General features: G+C 42.4%; 1 protein-coding gene across 20 annotated transcripts in view; it reads right to left on the bottom strand.

The window, feature by feature from the left end:
* Positions 1–15,138, bottom strand: part of LOC114450699 (ankyrin-2-like) — a 124,009-nt gene that overhangs the window by 57,628 nt on the left and 51,243 nt on the right. The window contains exon 1 of one of the 20 annotated variants that reach the window (XM_028428997.1): positions 1,490–1,607. The exons of the other annotated variants lie outside the window; for them this stretch is intronic. Within the exon in view, the coding sequence (XP_028284798.1) occupies positions 1,490–1,495 (6 nt within the window). The 5' untranslated portion in view covers positions 1,496–1,607. Of the gene's footprint in view, positions 1–1,489; positions 1,608–15,138 lie in introns of those variants that run through there. 20 annotated transcript variants of the gene reach the window in all.

Below are 15,138 nucleotides of genomic sequence, written 5' to 3'. Positions count from 1 at the left end.
GAACCTGCCTGTGCCAGTCAGTGGGTTACCTAAATACATACTTGCCAGCTGAGTATAGAGGATGTTATAGGTCATAGATAACTTACTGTACATCTTTTTTTAACCATTTCATGGAGTTTACCGTTAGGAGATTGCACTATGAAGAACTTCTCATTATGCAACCTTTTCTTATTCACAAACACCAAAACAAGTCTCACTCTGCATTTTCAAAGGTCAGCATTGTGTAATCAGAGGGGTGCAATTGTGCCGATTATCTTATGCAGCTAGTCACACATGATTCAGTGCTGTGACCACCTCTGCTGCTGCCATAGAGGAACACAAATTTCATACCTGACCCACAGGCACAACACAGGCACAGGTTTAAACAGGCTGTGCCTGGGCAAAATGTGCCCTGTAAAGTTACAGATGAATAAACCCACAAAAAGCTGAATGTCTCCAGGCTACATGCTAAACCTAAGTGCAACATTTACTGTACATGTTGATGGGATACTGATGTGAGCTGTAAAAACTAAAACAATAAGCTCCGGAGATCTGATGGGAACTGCAAAGCTGTTGCTGTACTAATGCAACCTATTCTGTCCATGCTGATATACTGCCATTGTAAACCCAGAAAGAAAAGGTGCTTATTTAACAGATGAATTGTATTGAATCAGGGACAGGATTGTCCCAAAAACCTTGCCATGTTCTCATTTTTGATACAGATCATTAATTAGTAAAGCTTTAAGTTTTAGCTTTTATCAATATTATTGAATGATTAATGATCAAAGGTGGACAACAACTCCTCTCTATCATGTCTTTTTGCCAGACTGTTAGCAACTTTAATTACAGGTGAAAAGTAGGAAAATATTTTAGTTAGGCTTGTGCCAAGTATAGTCATCGTCTCCAAAATGTCATTGCTATAAGAAACCCTTAGACACATTTAAAGTATTATTACCCTACTGACATACATTTTAAATGTGGCTCCAGGAATAGCAACTTACTTTAAGACTGGACCCCCGACTATAAATGACTTTTTTTGTCTTGTATTGCTATCAGCAGCGGAGGCATGCTGCTACAGTCGTATTAGTGCTTTTCACATTAGCTACAAGACTCCACATGCTGCTGTGCAGAGATACTTTAGGAACAAAAATGTCACACTGGCCTTTAAAGGGAGGGGAGAGAGGGAAAAACACCCCCACCCTGAATCCACACACACATTTACACACTGACACACGCACACTTCTGAAAAACTCAAGCTATAATGCACACACAGATAACTTCTGCAAGAACTTTATCACCTCAAAAACAGCACCAGCTACAAAGAACGCTGTCATCAAGAGAGCGACCAAAATAAAAATAACGTTTAAAAGCAAAAGCTGATACCAGCTAAAGTGCTTTAAAAAAATCTTACAACCTTCTTATCAGAACAAATTCCTAAAATACCCCAAAAGGAGCACTTCTGGAGCGTTCCAGTTCCCTCTGTGCTGCACCTGCCAGGGTGAGATCTTACCAGCATCAGAGGAGGCTGCACAGGAAAATGCTCCACGCAGTAGTACTCTGGCAAACCATTCTGATCCAGGTTAGACAGGCTCCCTGCAGTCCTCAGGCCCTTGTCCGTGCCGCACACTTTACACATGGCAGTGTTGCCCATGTCGCGAGGTATTCTATCCCATCGGAACTTAAAGGAATCTAAGAGAGGACATTTAATCACTCTGATAATCCACTCTCTGTTTGCTCTACCCTCCCCCTAAAAACCTCACCAGCTACCATCCAGGGGGAGAGATCCCCTCTCAGTCTCTGCCTAAACTTCACCTCCCTTTTGCCCTCAACAGAACTTCTACTACCGCTGTCTTGTTCAAATCCTGCACTGTAACTACAGACAGCAGTCTCTTCCTCATTGCTAATTCCAACTCTCTGACCATCGACTAACAACCTCCCCCCTCACCCACCTCTCAACCCAGCTATTTTTACACCCACCAGCCTAGCTATGCATATAAAAAGAGAAGAGAAGAGAAGAATGAGAGGGTGGTTGCCATAGACCGGCATGTCAAACTAGCAATGGTAAGGAGGAATAACACCACACATGGACAAATATGAATTAATAATCAGGTCTGATATGTTATATAAAATGTCAAATATTAATGAAAACAAATATTGGCAGTCTTGTGTTATTGCACAAAGGATTGTTAGTCCTTAGTCTGGTCCTTATAGTTGTGCACATAGTGGTCACATGAGGTGAGGCCAGGTGAAATCTCAGAGGTCTTCACTGGCTTTTGTCAGATACAAACATGAGTAGGATTTTCCCGCAACTCTAGAGATTACGATCATGTGCGTTCTAAATAATTTCATATTCATTCATAGAAAACTCCAAAGCTGCTCTCTCATGTGGTTTCTGTGACCCTCCACAAAGAGGAGCCTTTTCTCCCTACGCTAACATATTCAGTGAATGACAATTGTTTAACTGATATTTCCAACAGTGAGGTTATTGTGAGTCATGACCTAGAAGACGCACAGAGAATGGGGACATTTACCTCCCTGATGTCACTAACAAGGACACACACGTACGCGATGTGAATAAAAGCATACATCTAACATTGGATAAGATTGATGCTGACATGTAAGGGACCTGATTTCTAAGGCTTCTATTACACAGCTAACCATTAATTCTGTGCAGCCAGTCAATTGCTATGAAAAGGTCTGTGTGACTTTAATTTGCATTCAGTTCAGCTGAATCAATACAGCCCTGCTCTGGGCTACAGTCTGACACAGATCTGCATTAGCACAACACCCCGCCTGCTTCCATTAAACAGTCTTCGACATGATGGCTGGTAATTAAAACGCCAAAGAAAAGTCACTGAGAAGACTTTCCCACCACAGGTGTGGTTCTTATTGGTCAATGAAAATGTAAGCATTTTGGCAAGGAACAGAACTTGAATCAATGTGTCATGACTGAGAGTGTACAAAAAAGTAAATAAGTGAGAGGAAATGGGTTTTGAGAGGTGAATTCGGCTCTTATTTGGTGAAATAAATGGACTCATCCCAGAGTCAGTCATCTCAGAAGCCATATTATTCTAAACATTTAGACCTGAGTGACTAGTTAGAGGCAGTGTTAATCAACCAGTAGCCCACCAGGAAACCCAGTGGGTGTCTGTGACAGACGCATGATTGAGGCCTGCCAGGTGAGGCTCTGCATGACCTTCAAAGGGTAAACTGGTGTAAGATGCAGGGTCGGATTCTCAGCAGCAGCTGTAAAGTGAGAAGAATGACCTGCTCTCTAGTGAAAATATCAGGGCCTCCGAACGGCAGCAGGGTCTAGGCAGGTGGTCATGTTAACCGTCACATGCATGCACAAACAGGTCAGTGAGTCACAGTTTAACAAGATTACATATAACTGTACAGTGTAGAGTTAATCTGGCAGCCCACAGAAACCAAGGACATAGCTTAAAAATCAGATAAACAGATGTGCTGTGTTGGTATATGTATATATATATATATATATATATATATATATATATTGTGCCAGACCATAAGGCAGTACATTTAGTCCAGCTTTGATCAAAACACACAGACTGCTCTGTCACCTTACAGACTTTTGTGGTCTAATTAACCTTCATTTTCATTAACCATCAATGTTGTAGTCTCATTAACCTTCTCCTGGCTGTAATTCAGTTAACGTCTCCTCCAATCTCTGCATTAGGAGTGCTATCACCTGCCAACACACGTCTAATTGGGACAGCCAATAGATCCGATCACAAGAAAATGTGTGTGTTCTTACAGGCAGAGGTCAAACCTGGCCTTGAACAGGTACTCATTAAATTCAAACAACAGACTTCATCAGTGCTCATCCATTGTGCTCACTCTGTGGTTTGGTAATCCACGGGGCGGGGCAGGCGCAGACGACACACTCTTTTAATCTGTGGTCAGCCATATGGCTTGCTGGCTGCAGGAGGGATGTTGGATAAAGCCACTTGTACTGCTTTATGTTCTCACTGCAGGAGGGAATGTAATCTATGTGTGTGTGCAGTAGGTGCACAAAGGGGAAAGATGTTCCAGTTGGAAAACTTTCTTCCATATGTGTCATAACTAAAGCAGATACCTGAAGAAAAAAAACCACGATAAAGCTAACATGAGGGCACTACCTAACATTTACAGATGAGCTGCTGTGCTAGTGGAAGTACAGCCCCTGTCACAGAGTAATGTACTGTAGCCGGGGGTGCAAACGCTTATCCAAGCAAACAAATCTGGGATTTAATATTTAACGTACTGTATTAAACATGTGTATTAGTCAGTATTAAACACATAAGCACTGTGCAGCAGTGCACAACCACTGCTAGGGAAGAAATGAAAACATGAATTATAGAAGTTGGATTGCTGTGTTGCTATGGAAACGCAGATATTAAAAGGTTTATGCTTGGATTTTACATTTGCTTTAAAAGAAAATGCAGAAAATGGCTTCTGTGTCAAAGAATGACAGATCTGTTAGACTTGCTCAACATCTCTATTTCAGGCCACGGCAGCATGAACTGAGAGCTGAACTGAATGCCCTATATTAAGAAGAGAAAAGAATTCTTCCTATCACAGTTCTGCCAAAAGTCTGATCCAAACAAGGTGATCAGTGGATATGTCGGTGGGTCGTCTATGTCATGTGAGACACTTCTGAGGGGCCACAAGTGACACACTAAGACTAAGGCAGAAGTATCCATTGGACACCTTCAGAGAAGTCTCCTCTCAGGACTTTAGATTGGTCAGACATGGCTGTCCACTTAAAAAGATATGTCATTATCTCTATATTTCTTTAAAGAAAAATCATTTGTGCTGTTGCATTACCAAATAGTAACATGTTACCATGTTGCCACTTTTTAGCCAAACTGTTGCTACACTCACTGTCTGGTTGGCACTATGGGCCACATGTTGTACAACTAAGCAGTGTGCACGGGCCTGCAGCCTCTGTAAATCCTGTCTATCCAATCAGAAATGAGTGTTGGTGACTCCCCGCTGAGGAACTACAGATGTGCTGCGTATGACACTGTATGGGCTTCCAGCTGCAACACACTGACCTACACCAACCGTTTATACAGAAACACACACTGGCATTTACAGGAGTGACTTCATGGTGCTGTGTGTACTGACATTTGTGTTTTGTTGTTGTTATCTTCTTTTAATGCTGTCCCAGTTTCAAAGCGGAACATTAAATTTTCATAATATCTCGTCTTAAAAATAACAGTGACACCAAACTACCTTCAGTTCATCGAGAGACACAGAAAGAAAGCCGATAGCTTTTTCAAAATTTTAAATAATCCACCTAATCTTATGGCGTAGTCCACTGATAAAACTGCATTGTGGGAAATGTAGGATCCTCTACTTGAGGCCTAAAAGCTAATATATCTGTAGCTTCAATTTCATTCTGCTTTCAGTCCATATCTTGCAAGATCAGTGCAATAATAAATTGTTGGAGTGCTCCTTTAAATACATAGAGAGTATTCTGAAATGATACTGCAGGCAACATAATGTGTGCGTCTTTTCATAAAATGAGAAGCATACCAATGTCCTTCTGAGCTGTCTTTAAGCAGCTCTGGAAGGACAAACAGAGTGTAATCAGTAAACATACACACACTTGTAGGTGCCGACGCTGCTGTCTGGCCTGTGTCCAGTGGGGGAAATTAATCCCGGTGAGCTTCTACTCCGGCTCTGTTTGATTAAATTGCTGTGACTACAATGCTGTTTTACTCCCTGAAACAGCAGCACGGCATCTCGAAAAGCACAACAGAGAAGAAAGTGGTGTGCCGAGGGCTGGTGAACCTGCCTAAAATAGCAGGCCAAACACCCACATAGCTGTTGGAGAGGGGAGAAGAAGAACAGCTCTCATTGGAGATGCAAAAAAACAGAGGAGACAGAGACAGAGAAAGCCAAAAAGGAGCATGACAATGTTGCAGAAGGATAGCTAGACAGAGGAATGGTGCACATAAAGAGAAAACACACAGTCTCCAGGTAGTAGGCTATAACACTAATATCACACCTCTTGTCACCATCTCACATTACGTGGAGTTGAGATTCTGTAGTTTTCTGTGTTGACACTGAATTTAAATTATCGCCTCTTACTCCTGACTGCATCCTTCCATCAGTACTGTCACCAGGCTCAACACTGTAGTTTTCCTTTTTTCCCTGTGACTACCTGGGATTAATGTGAATATGATCCAGGTGGCTGTGTAAGAATCCCACAATGTGATCTCACTTCCATTAATGCTGTATGTTTAAGTAATAATAAAGAAATCTGAATGTGAATCTGGATTATCACAGTTTTGCACTTCCCTTCTGCTCTCTGGTGCATGGTTTAGCTCATTATATGGCTTTACAGTGTTTTAGCTTAGTCTCATAACATGGACTCTGTTAAAGTGTTTAGTGAGAAATGGTTACCGCCGTGCACTTTTTAGTATGCACAACATTCTTCCTTGATATTGCTTGCCTTAATTTGCATGTGCCACTCACTCGCTGTATAAATATTCAGAATTCATAGAGACAACTAATGCATATGCAACCATATGCAACATAACAAATCACCTCATAGGCTACACACATACAAAAAGCTTGAAGCAACATGTCTACAAATCTGTCTGTATACATCTGTTATCTGGTAGAATACCACATATGCCTTTGATGCCAAACCTCATGGATCAAATTCAGAAAAAGTCAGCCAATCCCTAAACACTGGAAGTAGCAAAATCTTGGCTTCTGCGAAAAGACACTGACACAGGAGTCCTCCTCCCTCAGGATAATCTCCTTTGGGTGAACTTGTCCCCTTGCATGACTAAGCCACGCTATCATCTGCTATTCTGCCGTCAACATCCAACTTTAGACCACTATGACAATGTTGTCTGACGATGACAAATTCTGAACATTTCTTGAGCATCTGATCAGATCTTACAGACACCCTGACAGCCTTGAATAATGAGCTACGTTACTGATTCACTCTGATGTGCAGATCATTTGCAGCAGAAATGATAAAACTCCAAACAACAAATGCTTCTACTCCTACTGTACCACTAATGCTGCCAAAATACAGAGCTAGTGTGTGACTGCACGTCCAGGGTAGACCCTGCTGCTACTCTCCATCATGGATTCACCCTCTCTTGGTTACCATGGTGATAGGATTGGTATCTCCGCTGAGCTGCAGTATCCCATAGTGGCACAGCAACCAGATTATAAATGCTCTAATCCAGGATTTTGCCAATCCCAGTTCAGCATCAAACAGTGGTGCATCCTCAACATCCATGTAGCATCAGTGGGGCGTGTGTGGCTTTAGGTGGGGGTGAGGTAAAAATCATATATCTCAGTTTATTAATAGTGAAAAAAAAATATAGAAAAAAATATTTCTGGTTGGCTTCTGTGGTTAAACTTTTTTTTTTTTAATTTTTAGGAAATAGTAAGGATTTTTATAAATACATTTAAGGATAATAAAATAAATCATTTTTTAGTCTACAATAAAAGGAACATTTAGAAAACTAACTTCTAGTCTAAAAATCCATGAGATGAGGAATAATCCAGGAGATGAAGAGATCCATAGTTAGATGGAGGTAAGAGGGAGGGGTGGGTGGGTGGTAGGGGATTAACATATCCACCACAAACATTCTACGCTAAATTGCATCAGCATCCAGCTGTGGCTTGAGATTAGACATAAAAACAGACAGGAGCATGGCTTTACCAGTAGGGCGGCTAACTAATGTAATACCGGATATCCAAATCAAGCCTGGATAGAAACTCTGTTGGTAAAGGCAAATGGTTTGTTTTTTTTGCCACACATTATTAATGGTAGTCCATTTATAACCCTCTCTAAATGTTGCTGTGTAGTGCTGGATTTCCTGATCACAGCCAAACCTTGCAGGTTGGTGGAATCTGTAACCTTATTAACCAGGATGCACAAAGTTCTGACCCAGCCATCTGGAAATGCTGAAATGTTTGGCATTTGGCATACAATAATAATTTTATATATGACAAAGTATTATCCCACAAATGATAACACACATGACACCGAGGGTCATGCACATTGCTAACATGTCCTCCCACTCATTGGGGCAATGGGCATGAATCTTCACTCACACCTCTTGGACACTGAAACTGAACCATTAAGTCATTTTGTGGCCACTGTTAACAGTTTACCAATAAAACATGGCCACTTAACTAATACTTAGTTCTTGCCATGTGCGTTTTAGTTTTTTCTGTGTGAGTGGTTTCACCCACTTCTCCAGGCTATATTACAGTGATGAAAAACACAAACAATTTAATGTGTGAAACACTGCTGCTTGATGTGGTTTCTGCCCACATGCTATAAAAAGTGAGTAGAGACAGAGCACAGGGGCAATTAAAGGTTTCCTCTAGAGTCAGATTTACACACAGAGTATTGTGCTGCCTCTGGGAGCCATTTCAACAGATTATCTGTCACTCTCCATCCTTCCCCTTGACTTTGAGATCAGTATTGTGTAAGAAAACCCATTATGGTTTTGGCAGCACCTTCCAACTGCACATCAAACATAGCATAACAAAAATGTTCCAGCTGAAGTCCATTTACTTATTACAACTACGGTAATCCTGGAAAGGTCAATGTCAAAAACAAATGGCCATAACAAACAACCGTGACCAAAATGGCAAATGGATTACTACTGCAGTGGGCCCTACAGCAGATTAGCACCACAATGCTCTATATTTTAGAGACAGAGACAGAAACAAGAGACAAGATCAGGGAGGGGATGATTAAGGGGGAATTATGTAATCATTCAATTCTTTTCAATTACGCTCTGGCAAGAGCTTCATAACAACTCCTCTGGGCGAGTCGATCAAGTAATTAAGTATGAAATGTGAGAGCCAAACAAGTTTGTAAGATAAGTTCTCAGCTGAACAGCTGGCACTGTTGTCAAGGCAACCGCCTCTGGCTGAGAAGTTTCTCTGCAGTCCTTGCTCTGAGCAGCAGGATTTTGGACTGCAGATGATAAAATGATTTCTTTATGGTGCTTTCTTTTTCCTGTTGGCTGAAAGAATCTATTTAAGTTAGCATGCTAAGCAGCTAGCTGCAGGGTTAGTGCCCTAATATAGCATCAATACTGAGAGAGTATTATGACGTGCTAGATAAACTACCTCTGCTAGCTGCAGGGACCAGCCTTCGATGCTTCCATGGTGGCTTCCTTGCACAGCAAGAAGCCAGGGGGTCTGTGCTCAGCTAAAACAAACCCCAGCCACCTGCACTCTAATGCTTCCCCCCTGAAATTAATTGTACTCGGTGGGACTTTAGAGACTGCTGCATCCACAGTGTGTTTTCCCATAGAGATAGCTCAGCACCACTGTTTCTGATGCCACCATTCAGCTGGACCAGCAAATGCTGGCAGAAATGCTGCTCTGGTTGTGCTGGTGAGGTTGGTATTAGCATCAAACTCAGTGCTAAGTTCTGGTTATGTCTTTTGCCGGTGGAGTAGTAGATCTTATTAACTACATGCTATGTGGAAAACAACTACTTTGTACATGTTTGTGTGACAGAAGATGACTGTGCTGTTTAAAGTCAGAATGTATTTACATCAATAAAAAACAACTGCAGTTTTATATGCTGTTTTTTTCCCCTCTCAGAACGAGGACTGTTTAACCTGAGGTGGGTGGAACTGACTGTTTGAAGCAGGTGCAGGCATCAAGACAGAGATACCGGGATACATTTGCATTAATCAACTTCAGGACAGATAAACAGGAACATTCATTTCACAGCCGAGCAGCATCCCTCATTATTGCAGGTGAAGACAGTAAGAGAAGAGAAAAGAGGGAGGAAGAGGGAGGAAGAGGGGGAGGCAGACTCTGTGACAGGGAGCATGGGATAACAACTCTGTGGCATCAAACAAGATGAGGGGTTGCATCCTTGCTGTCTTTTAGGGTGCATTATATCTGCAGAGGAAAGCGGTGCACCTTGGATTACACTGCAGTGCTTGAGCAAGTACAAAAGAAGGCAAAGCAGAGAGAGAGAGAGAGAGCGAGAGAGAGAGAGAATAAACGGCTCATATCTAAGGTGGAGGGGAGATCTGACTGGACTGGAGTGCATGAAGGAGAAGCTGTCTGATAACTGACGTCATGTAAGGTGAATTGTTGTGTAAGAGAAACATGGGCTTTGGACAACGAATAAATTGTCTGTAGTGATTGTGCCCATGACATGTCTCCACTGCAGTATGGAGTGTCAGCTGTTTCAAAGCGCCCTGTGGTCATACGAGCCGCTCGCCTGGTCAAAACACACAGATGGAGACCAAAGCTGTTCTAGATATCAGAACGACTTTCTTCCACCATCTCAAATGAGATTTCAAATATTTTACTTCCTTTAAAATATAATTAAAATACATATGGTATCATATTTTGGCAGCTGGATGCTAAAGAAAGGTTATAATGAGTCATGCTGCATATAACCTTTATTTAAAAAGAATTATTATCAAAACGTTGATGTTTTGTAGTCACAAAAGTTAATATATGTCAACACAATTAACCACTAGCTCTTCCTGTGGTCACTCTATGATCAAATGGCGATGGACTTAACATTTCCAAGACAACTTGTAATGATATGAAAGTCTCAGAACTTCAATTTACATAAAATATTGTAGTGCAATGGAATGGGTAATTTAAAACTTGGTTTGGTTAAATGTCCAGTTAATAATATGGTGGCATGTTTTCTGCCTGCTAACATGGCAACTGTAAAAAGCTGTGACGTCACCTTTGGGCCCACAGTGGAAAACCTTCCTATACTGAAAAAAGTGGGTCAAAAACAGGTCCCTGGATAATACGAGTGATTCAGGCATACCTCCAAGAAGCACATTTTACTACTGTAATAATGGAGCTCACGCTACCCTCAGAGAGGCATCACAGCCTCAATTGTCTGCACAATGAATTACTGTTTAATGTGCTGGGAGACGCATGACAACTCTGCAACATCTGCTACAGATGTATGACTTCCTGTACAGCACAAAAACACAACAAGAGGGTTTGATCAAGATATACTGTGATGTCATGCTACCAGGGTGCCAAATGAATCCTCTCCCATGGGACTGAGTGAAAGATCGATTTATATAAACAGCATAACTGTAATTTCAAGTAGTAATTCACTGTGTTTATTAAATCAACGAGGTTTAATGGCACTACTACCCTCACAGTGATTTACGTCTGTGACTGAATGAGCAGTGAAGTGGGAGGTGAGGTGTTTCCTATTATGTTTTGCACAATACATGACGTAAAATAAGTTTACAATGTAAACAAAATCTCATTCTGTGTAGAAATACACATCTAGCTTTGTTGCTAAAAATAGGAAGCTACAGAAAATGCTCTTTAGAGTGCATTTTCTCCGCTTTGTTATGTGATTGGTGATGCTTGTACAAATGTGCATCAATCATGACGTATTCAAGAGGAAATCCACAATATTTCAGCATTTCATAACAACATCAGTTTCAGCCGTGCAGTTCAGGGCCAAGCCCTCTGAAACCCACTAAGTACCGTTTACACAGGGTTAATTGGTTTCCAGCTGGATGTGACTGCTGGTGATAAAACTGCAGTTTGACAGCAGTGTGTGTGTGGCCGTGATGTAAATGCCTGGTCTCTGGCACTTGGTGGACAATCCACCAAATTGAATCTATTAATCACTTTTAGGTGAGTGTATGTGTGTGTTGAGACAGAGCTAGAGGCAGGCAGAAAGAGAGAGAGAGGTCATGTCAGTAATCCCATGTGATAATCTGCCTTGCATTACAGTCAATAATAACAGCGGTGATGGGTGGAGGGGGATGAAAAAAATACTACAACAACACAAAAGCTCTTCACCAAAATAGGAACAAAGGTCGCAGCTGTGCTTCAGCTTTGAAAGATGTGTTTTTGATGGTCTGACAGAGGCCTGGTTCTTCAGAAAAGACAGCGAGCTACTGATGACAGATGTACAATTACATAACGGTCCACGATTTAAACATTTTCATACACTGCTAACCAGCTGACGCAGAATCACAAGTTTAACTCTGGGTCTCTTTATGATGTCATGTAGCATATTGTCACTGCAGTGTACATATTCAAGTGGCTCAGGTTGTGCTAAGATAATGACAAACCATTGGTCGCGTGTGGTTCATGGTTAATGTACAGCACAAGAAAACAACAAAAGCTGTCTTTTTTGGTACCTACTGCAGTTTATGTAGCTGAGTGCTCAACTGTAGTTGTGTGTGTACCTGGACTTATCACTGTGGAAGCCACAAAAAAAGGAAACTATTAAATAAGAACTTGGCTTGAATCCAGAGCACAACCATATCCTAACCAAGTAATTGAAACCTAACCAAGTAATCAAACCTAACCATCTTCTGTTATCTTGTTCCCACAAACAATCTTAGAGTATGACATTAACACTGTCAAAGGTCTGTAGAATGAACACTGCAGTACACCTTTACCAACAACAGCACAAGCTGAGAGAAGACAGACTGTTTCCAAACATACAGTGTGCACTGCGCAGCATAGTGATGCACCACAGACTGGTCTGCCTAGGTACATCCACCGAGACTGAAGCAGGGCTATCTGAAGGACTTTTCCTGTATGAGTGTGACCACCCAGGAATGGTAGGAGCTGGGAGACAGCAGCGATGATTGAAAGTGATTGATAGCCTTCACAGTAGGCATAGGTAACACTGTGGCAGGTGCATGATGACAGAATGGAATGGAATGGAATGAAGGATGGATCGAGGAAGCTCATTCAGCCGAGGCACTGGCAGCAGCAGGGCTGAGGCAGGGTCTAGTCATTATTACTGATATACTGGAACCACTGCTGACTAACTTTGTGTCTTAAGTGACAGTGGTCTGATGATGTTCATTGTGGGACACAGTTTGGTGCTTTGGATGAGTGGCTTTCAGTCTTATGCACCACAGGGTTGAGTTATTGTCTTAGTGAGTCCCCTAACACTTTGCCCTTGATGAGACGATAAGATGAGGAGGAAAAGTCTTGACGAGAGCATACATGGTCTTTGCTCATGAACTCCTCTGCTGTCCTTGAAAACAGACTGATAAAGTCTTTAATTATTCACCAAGGTGACACTTGATGATGATAAGGTGGAGGGGTGACTGAAGCTGGGGAAGGATTAACCAGTAAAACACTGAGGAGAAGGAAAGGATGACTGGGAGCCCTGGAGACCCTGTGCCATCCCCCATGACCCTGAACAGGATAAAGCAATGGAATGGAATGGGATGCATGGGTCTGAACTGGTACCTTGCGCTTGCGTTCAGCCCGTTCCCGGGAACGCCTCCTCCTCTCTCTGGCTTTCTCCAGAGCCTTCAGGTCTGGAGGTTGATCCATCTCGGACCTGGCCTTCTTAATGTGAGCTGCAGCGTGAGCCATGGCTGCTTTCTCACTGTTTCCACACGCAGAAAGCTTTTAGATCACTTTCAGAAGTCCTCCAAGAAAGCTTCCCTCAATTTTAAAAATAGGCCATTCATCCGAGGAAAAAAGCCTCCACCTCAGCAGGTGACTTTCTGATTGCCCAAGGACAAATCGTCACAAGTGCATAAACATTGGCAGAGGAGAAAAGCAGTGCTGCTGTCCTCCGTCCTCTAACCCACCAGCTCTCTTCACCCATGCACAGAGTGTGAGCTTCTGTTACAAGCCTCACTCCCTGCTGCCTGATAACTGCATCTGAGACAAGGATGGAAAGAGAGGAGGGGTGGACCGGTACACGCCACTGAGAGGTAAGCTATAAGACCAATAGAAAGGCCAGAAACAGATAGAGAGGCAGGAGGAGAGCTCCACCCCTCCCTCCATCGCTCGGGCTGCAGAGGTAGCAACAGATAAAAACCTGGGAAGCCTCTAATTTACTCTCAAACCACACGACTTCCCCACTCGTCATGCAGCAGAAGGTGAGGTGGTGGGTGTGGGGATTAGAGGAAAAGGGGGTGGGGGACAATATGTGGGAGGGGATACAGAACGAGAAAGCAACAGCGTCTGTCCTTTGGAAAAAGAGCAAGGGAGGTACCACTGTTCCTGAAGTCACAGGGGGTGAAACTTGGACTGTAGACAGTATCGCCACCAATATCAACCTCCCCTGTGAGCAGTTCTGTAAATGGTATGGTCTGCTCAGTGACTGGGAGATTTCACAGCTCCAGAGCAGACACACAAGTCGGCCTATTCTCAAGTGTGTTTGGAAAAGAATTTTAGATAATAGTCATAAAAAACATAAAACTGCATATTATATAGCAAAAGAAAAAAAGAAAACATGACACCAGCCACTCAGTCTCTGTCCATGGTGCTGAAATCACAACTAGTGAAGACTACTGTGCCCATCCAGGACTTCTGTGGTGTATTTATTGAGCTTAGCATTCTTTGTGAAGAAGCATAGCAGTGCTGATTCATTTTGTGGTAATAGCCGCACCATTATCTCAATTGAAGCGGCAAATATCAATCAGTTTGTTCACATGAATCTTTCATTAACAATAACACACATCTGCCATCAGCACCATAATGATCACCTCTCATTCATAACTGTTAAAAACCCCTCACTTAACACTATGAAGTCATCAGCTGCAGTGTTTATCTTTATCATGGCCTCACCCATTTTGCTTTTTAATACTATGGCGCCACCTCATGGCCAAGGGCAACAATACAACTACTCCAGCTTAGAATGTTTCTTTTTCTACTTGCCTGCATTTTACCTTTAATGTACAGTTAAAGAAACACAATCGTAGCGTGCATCTATACTGAAATAGTAAAAAGTGTAGAAGAATGGTGAAATGCATAGTGTACAGATTAGTGAGGTGCAGTGCTATGAGTCTGCCTGGTCACTAATCTGGTCCAGATCTTCACTAACAGAGAGGGGAGGGATGAAGAAGCCTTTGTATCACACCCATAATCTGCTGAGGGTCTCAAAGTGATTAAAGGACCCCCAGCTGCTTCTACCTTGATAAGAATCATCCATCCTGCTACATGTTGCACACAAAACACACACAGTCCTCACACAGGCTCATGGAGTATGTGACCCTGGCAGAGCCATGACCTCTGAGCCTGGCAGGCTCAGAAGGTGTTAGCTCAGGTAATTGGTTCAGAGAAGGCTGCGGCAAAGGATAGCTAAGAAAGATGATTAGGAGAAAACGTGCCTTTGTGTTAGAGGGACGGTTGATGAAAACCATTAGTGGATTTTGA

This window comes from Parambassis ranga, chromosome 18, assembly GCF_900634625.1.
Source record: "Parambassis ranga chromosome 18, fParRan2.1, whole genome shotgun sequence".
Taxonomy (NCBI): Eukaryota; Metazoa; Chordata; class Actinopteri; family Ambassidae; genus Parambassis; species Parambassis ranga.
This window is presented reverse-complemented; position numbering and strand designations above follow the sequence as displayed.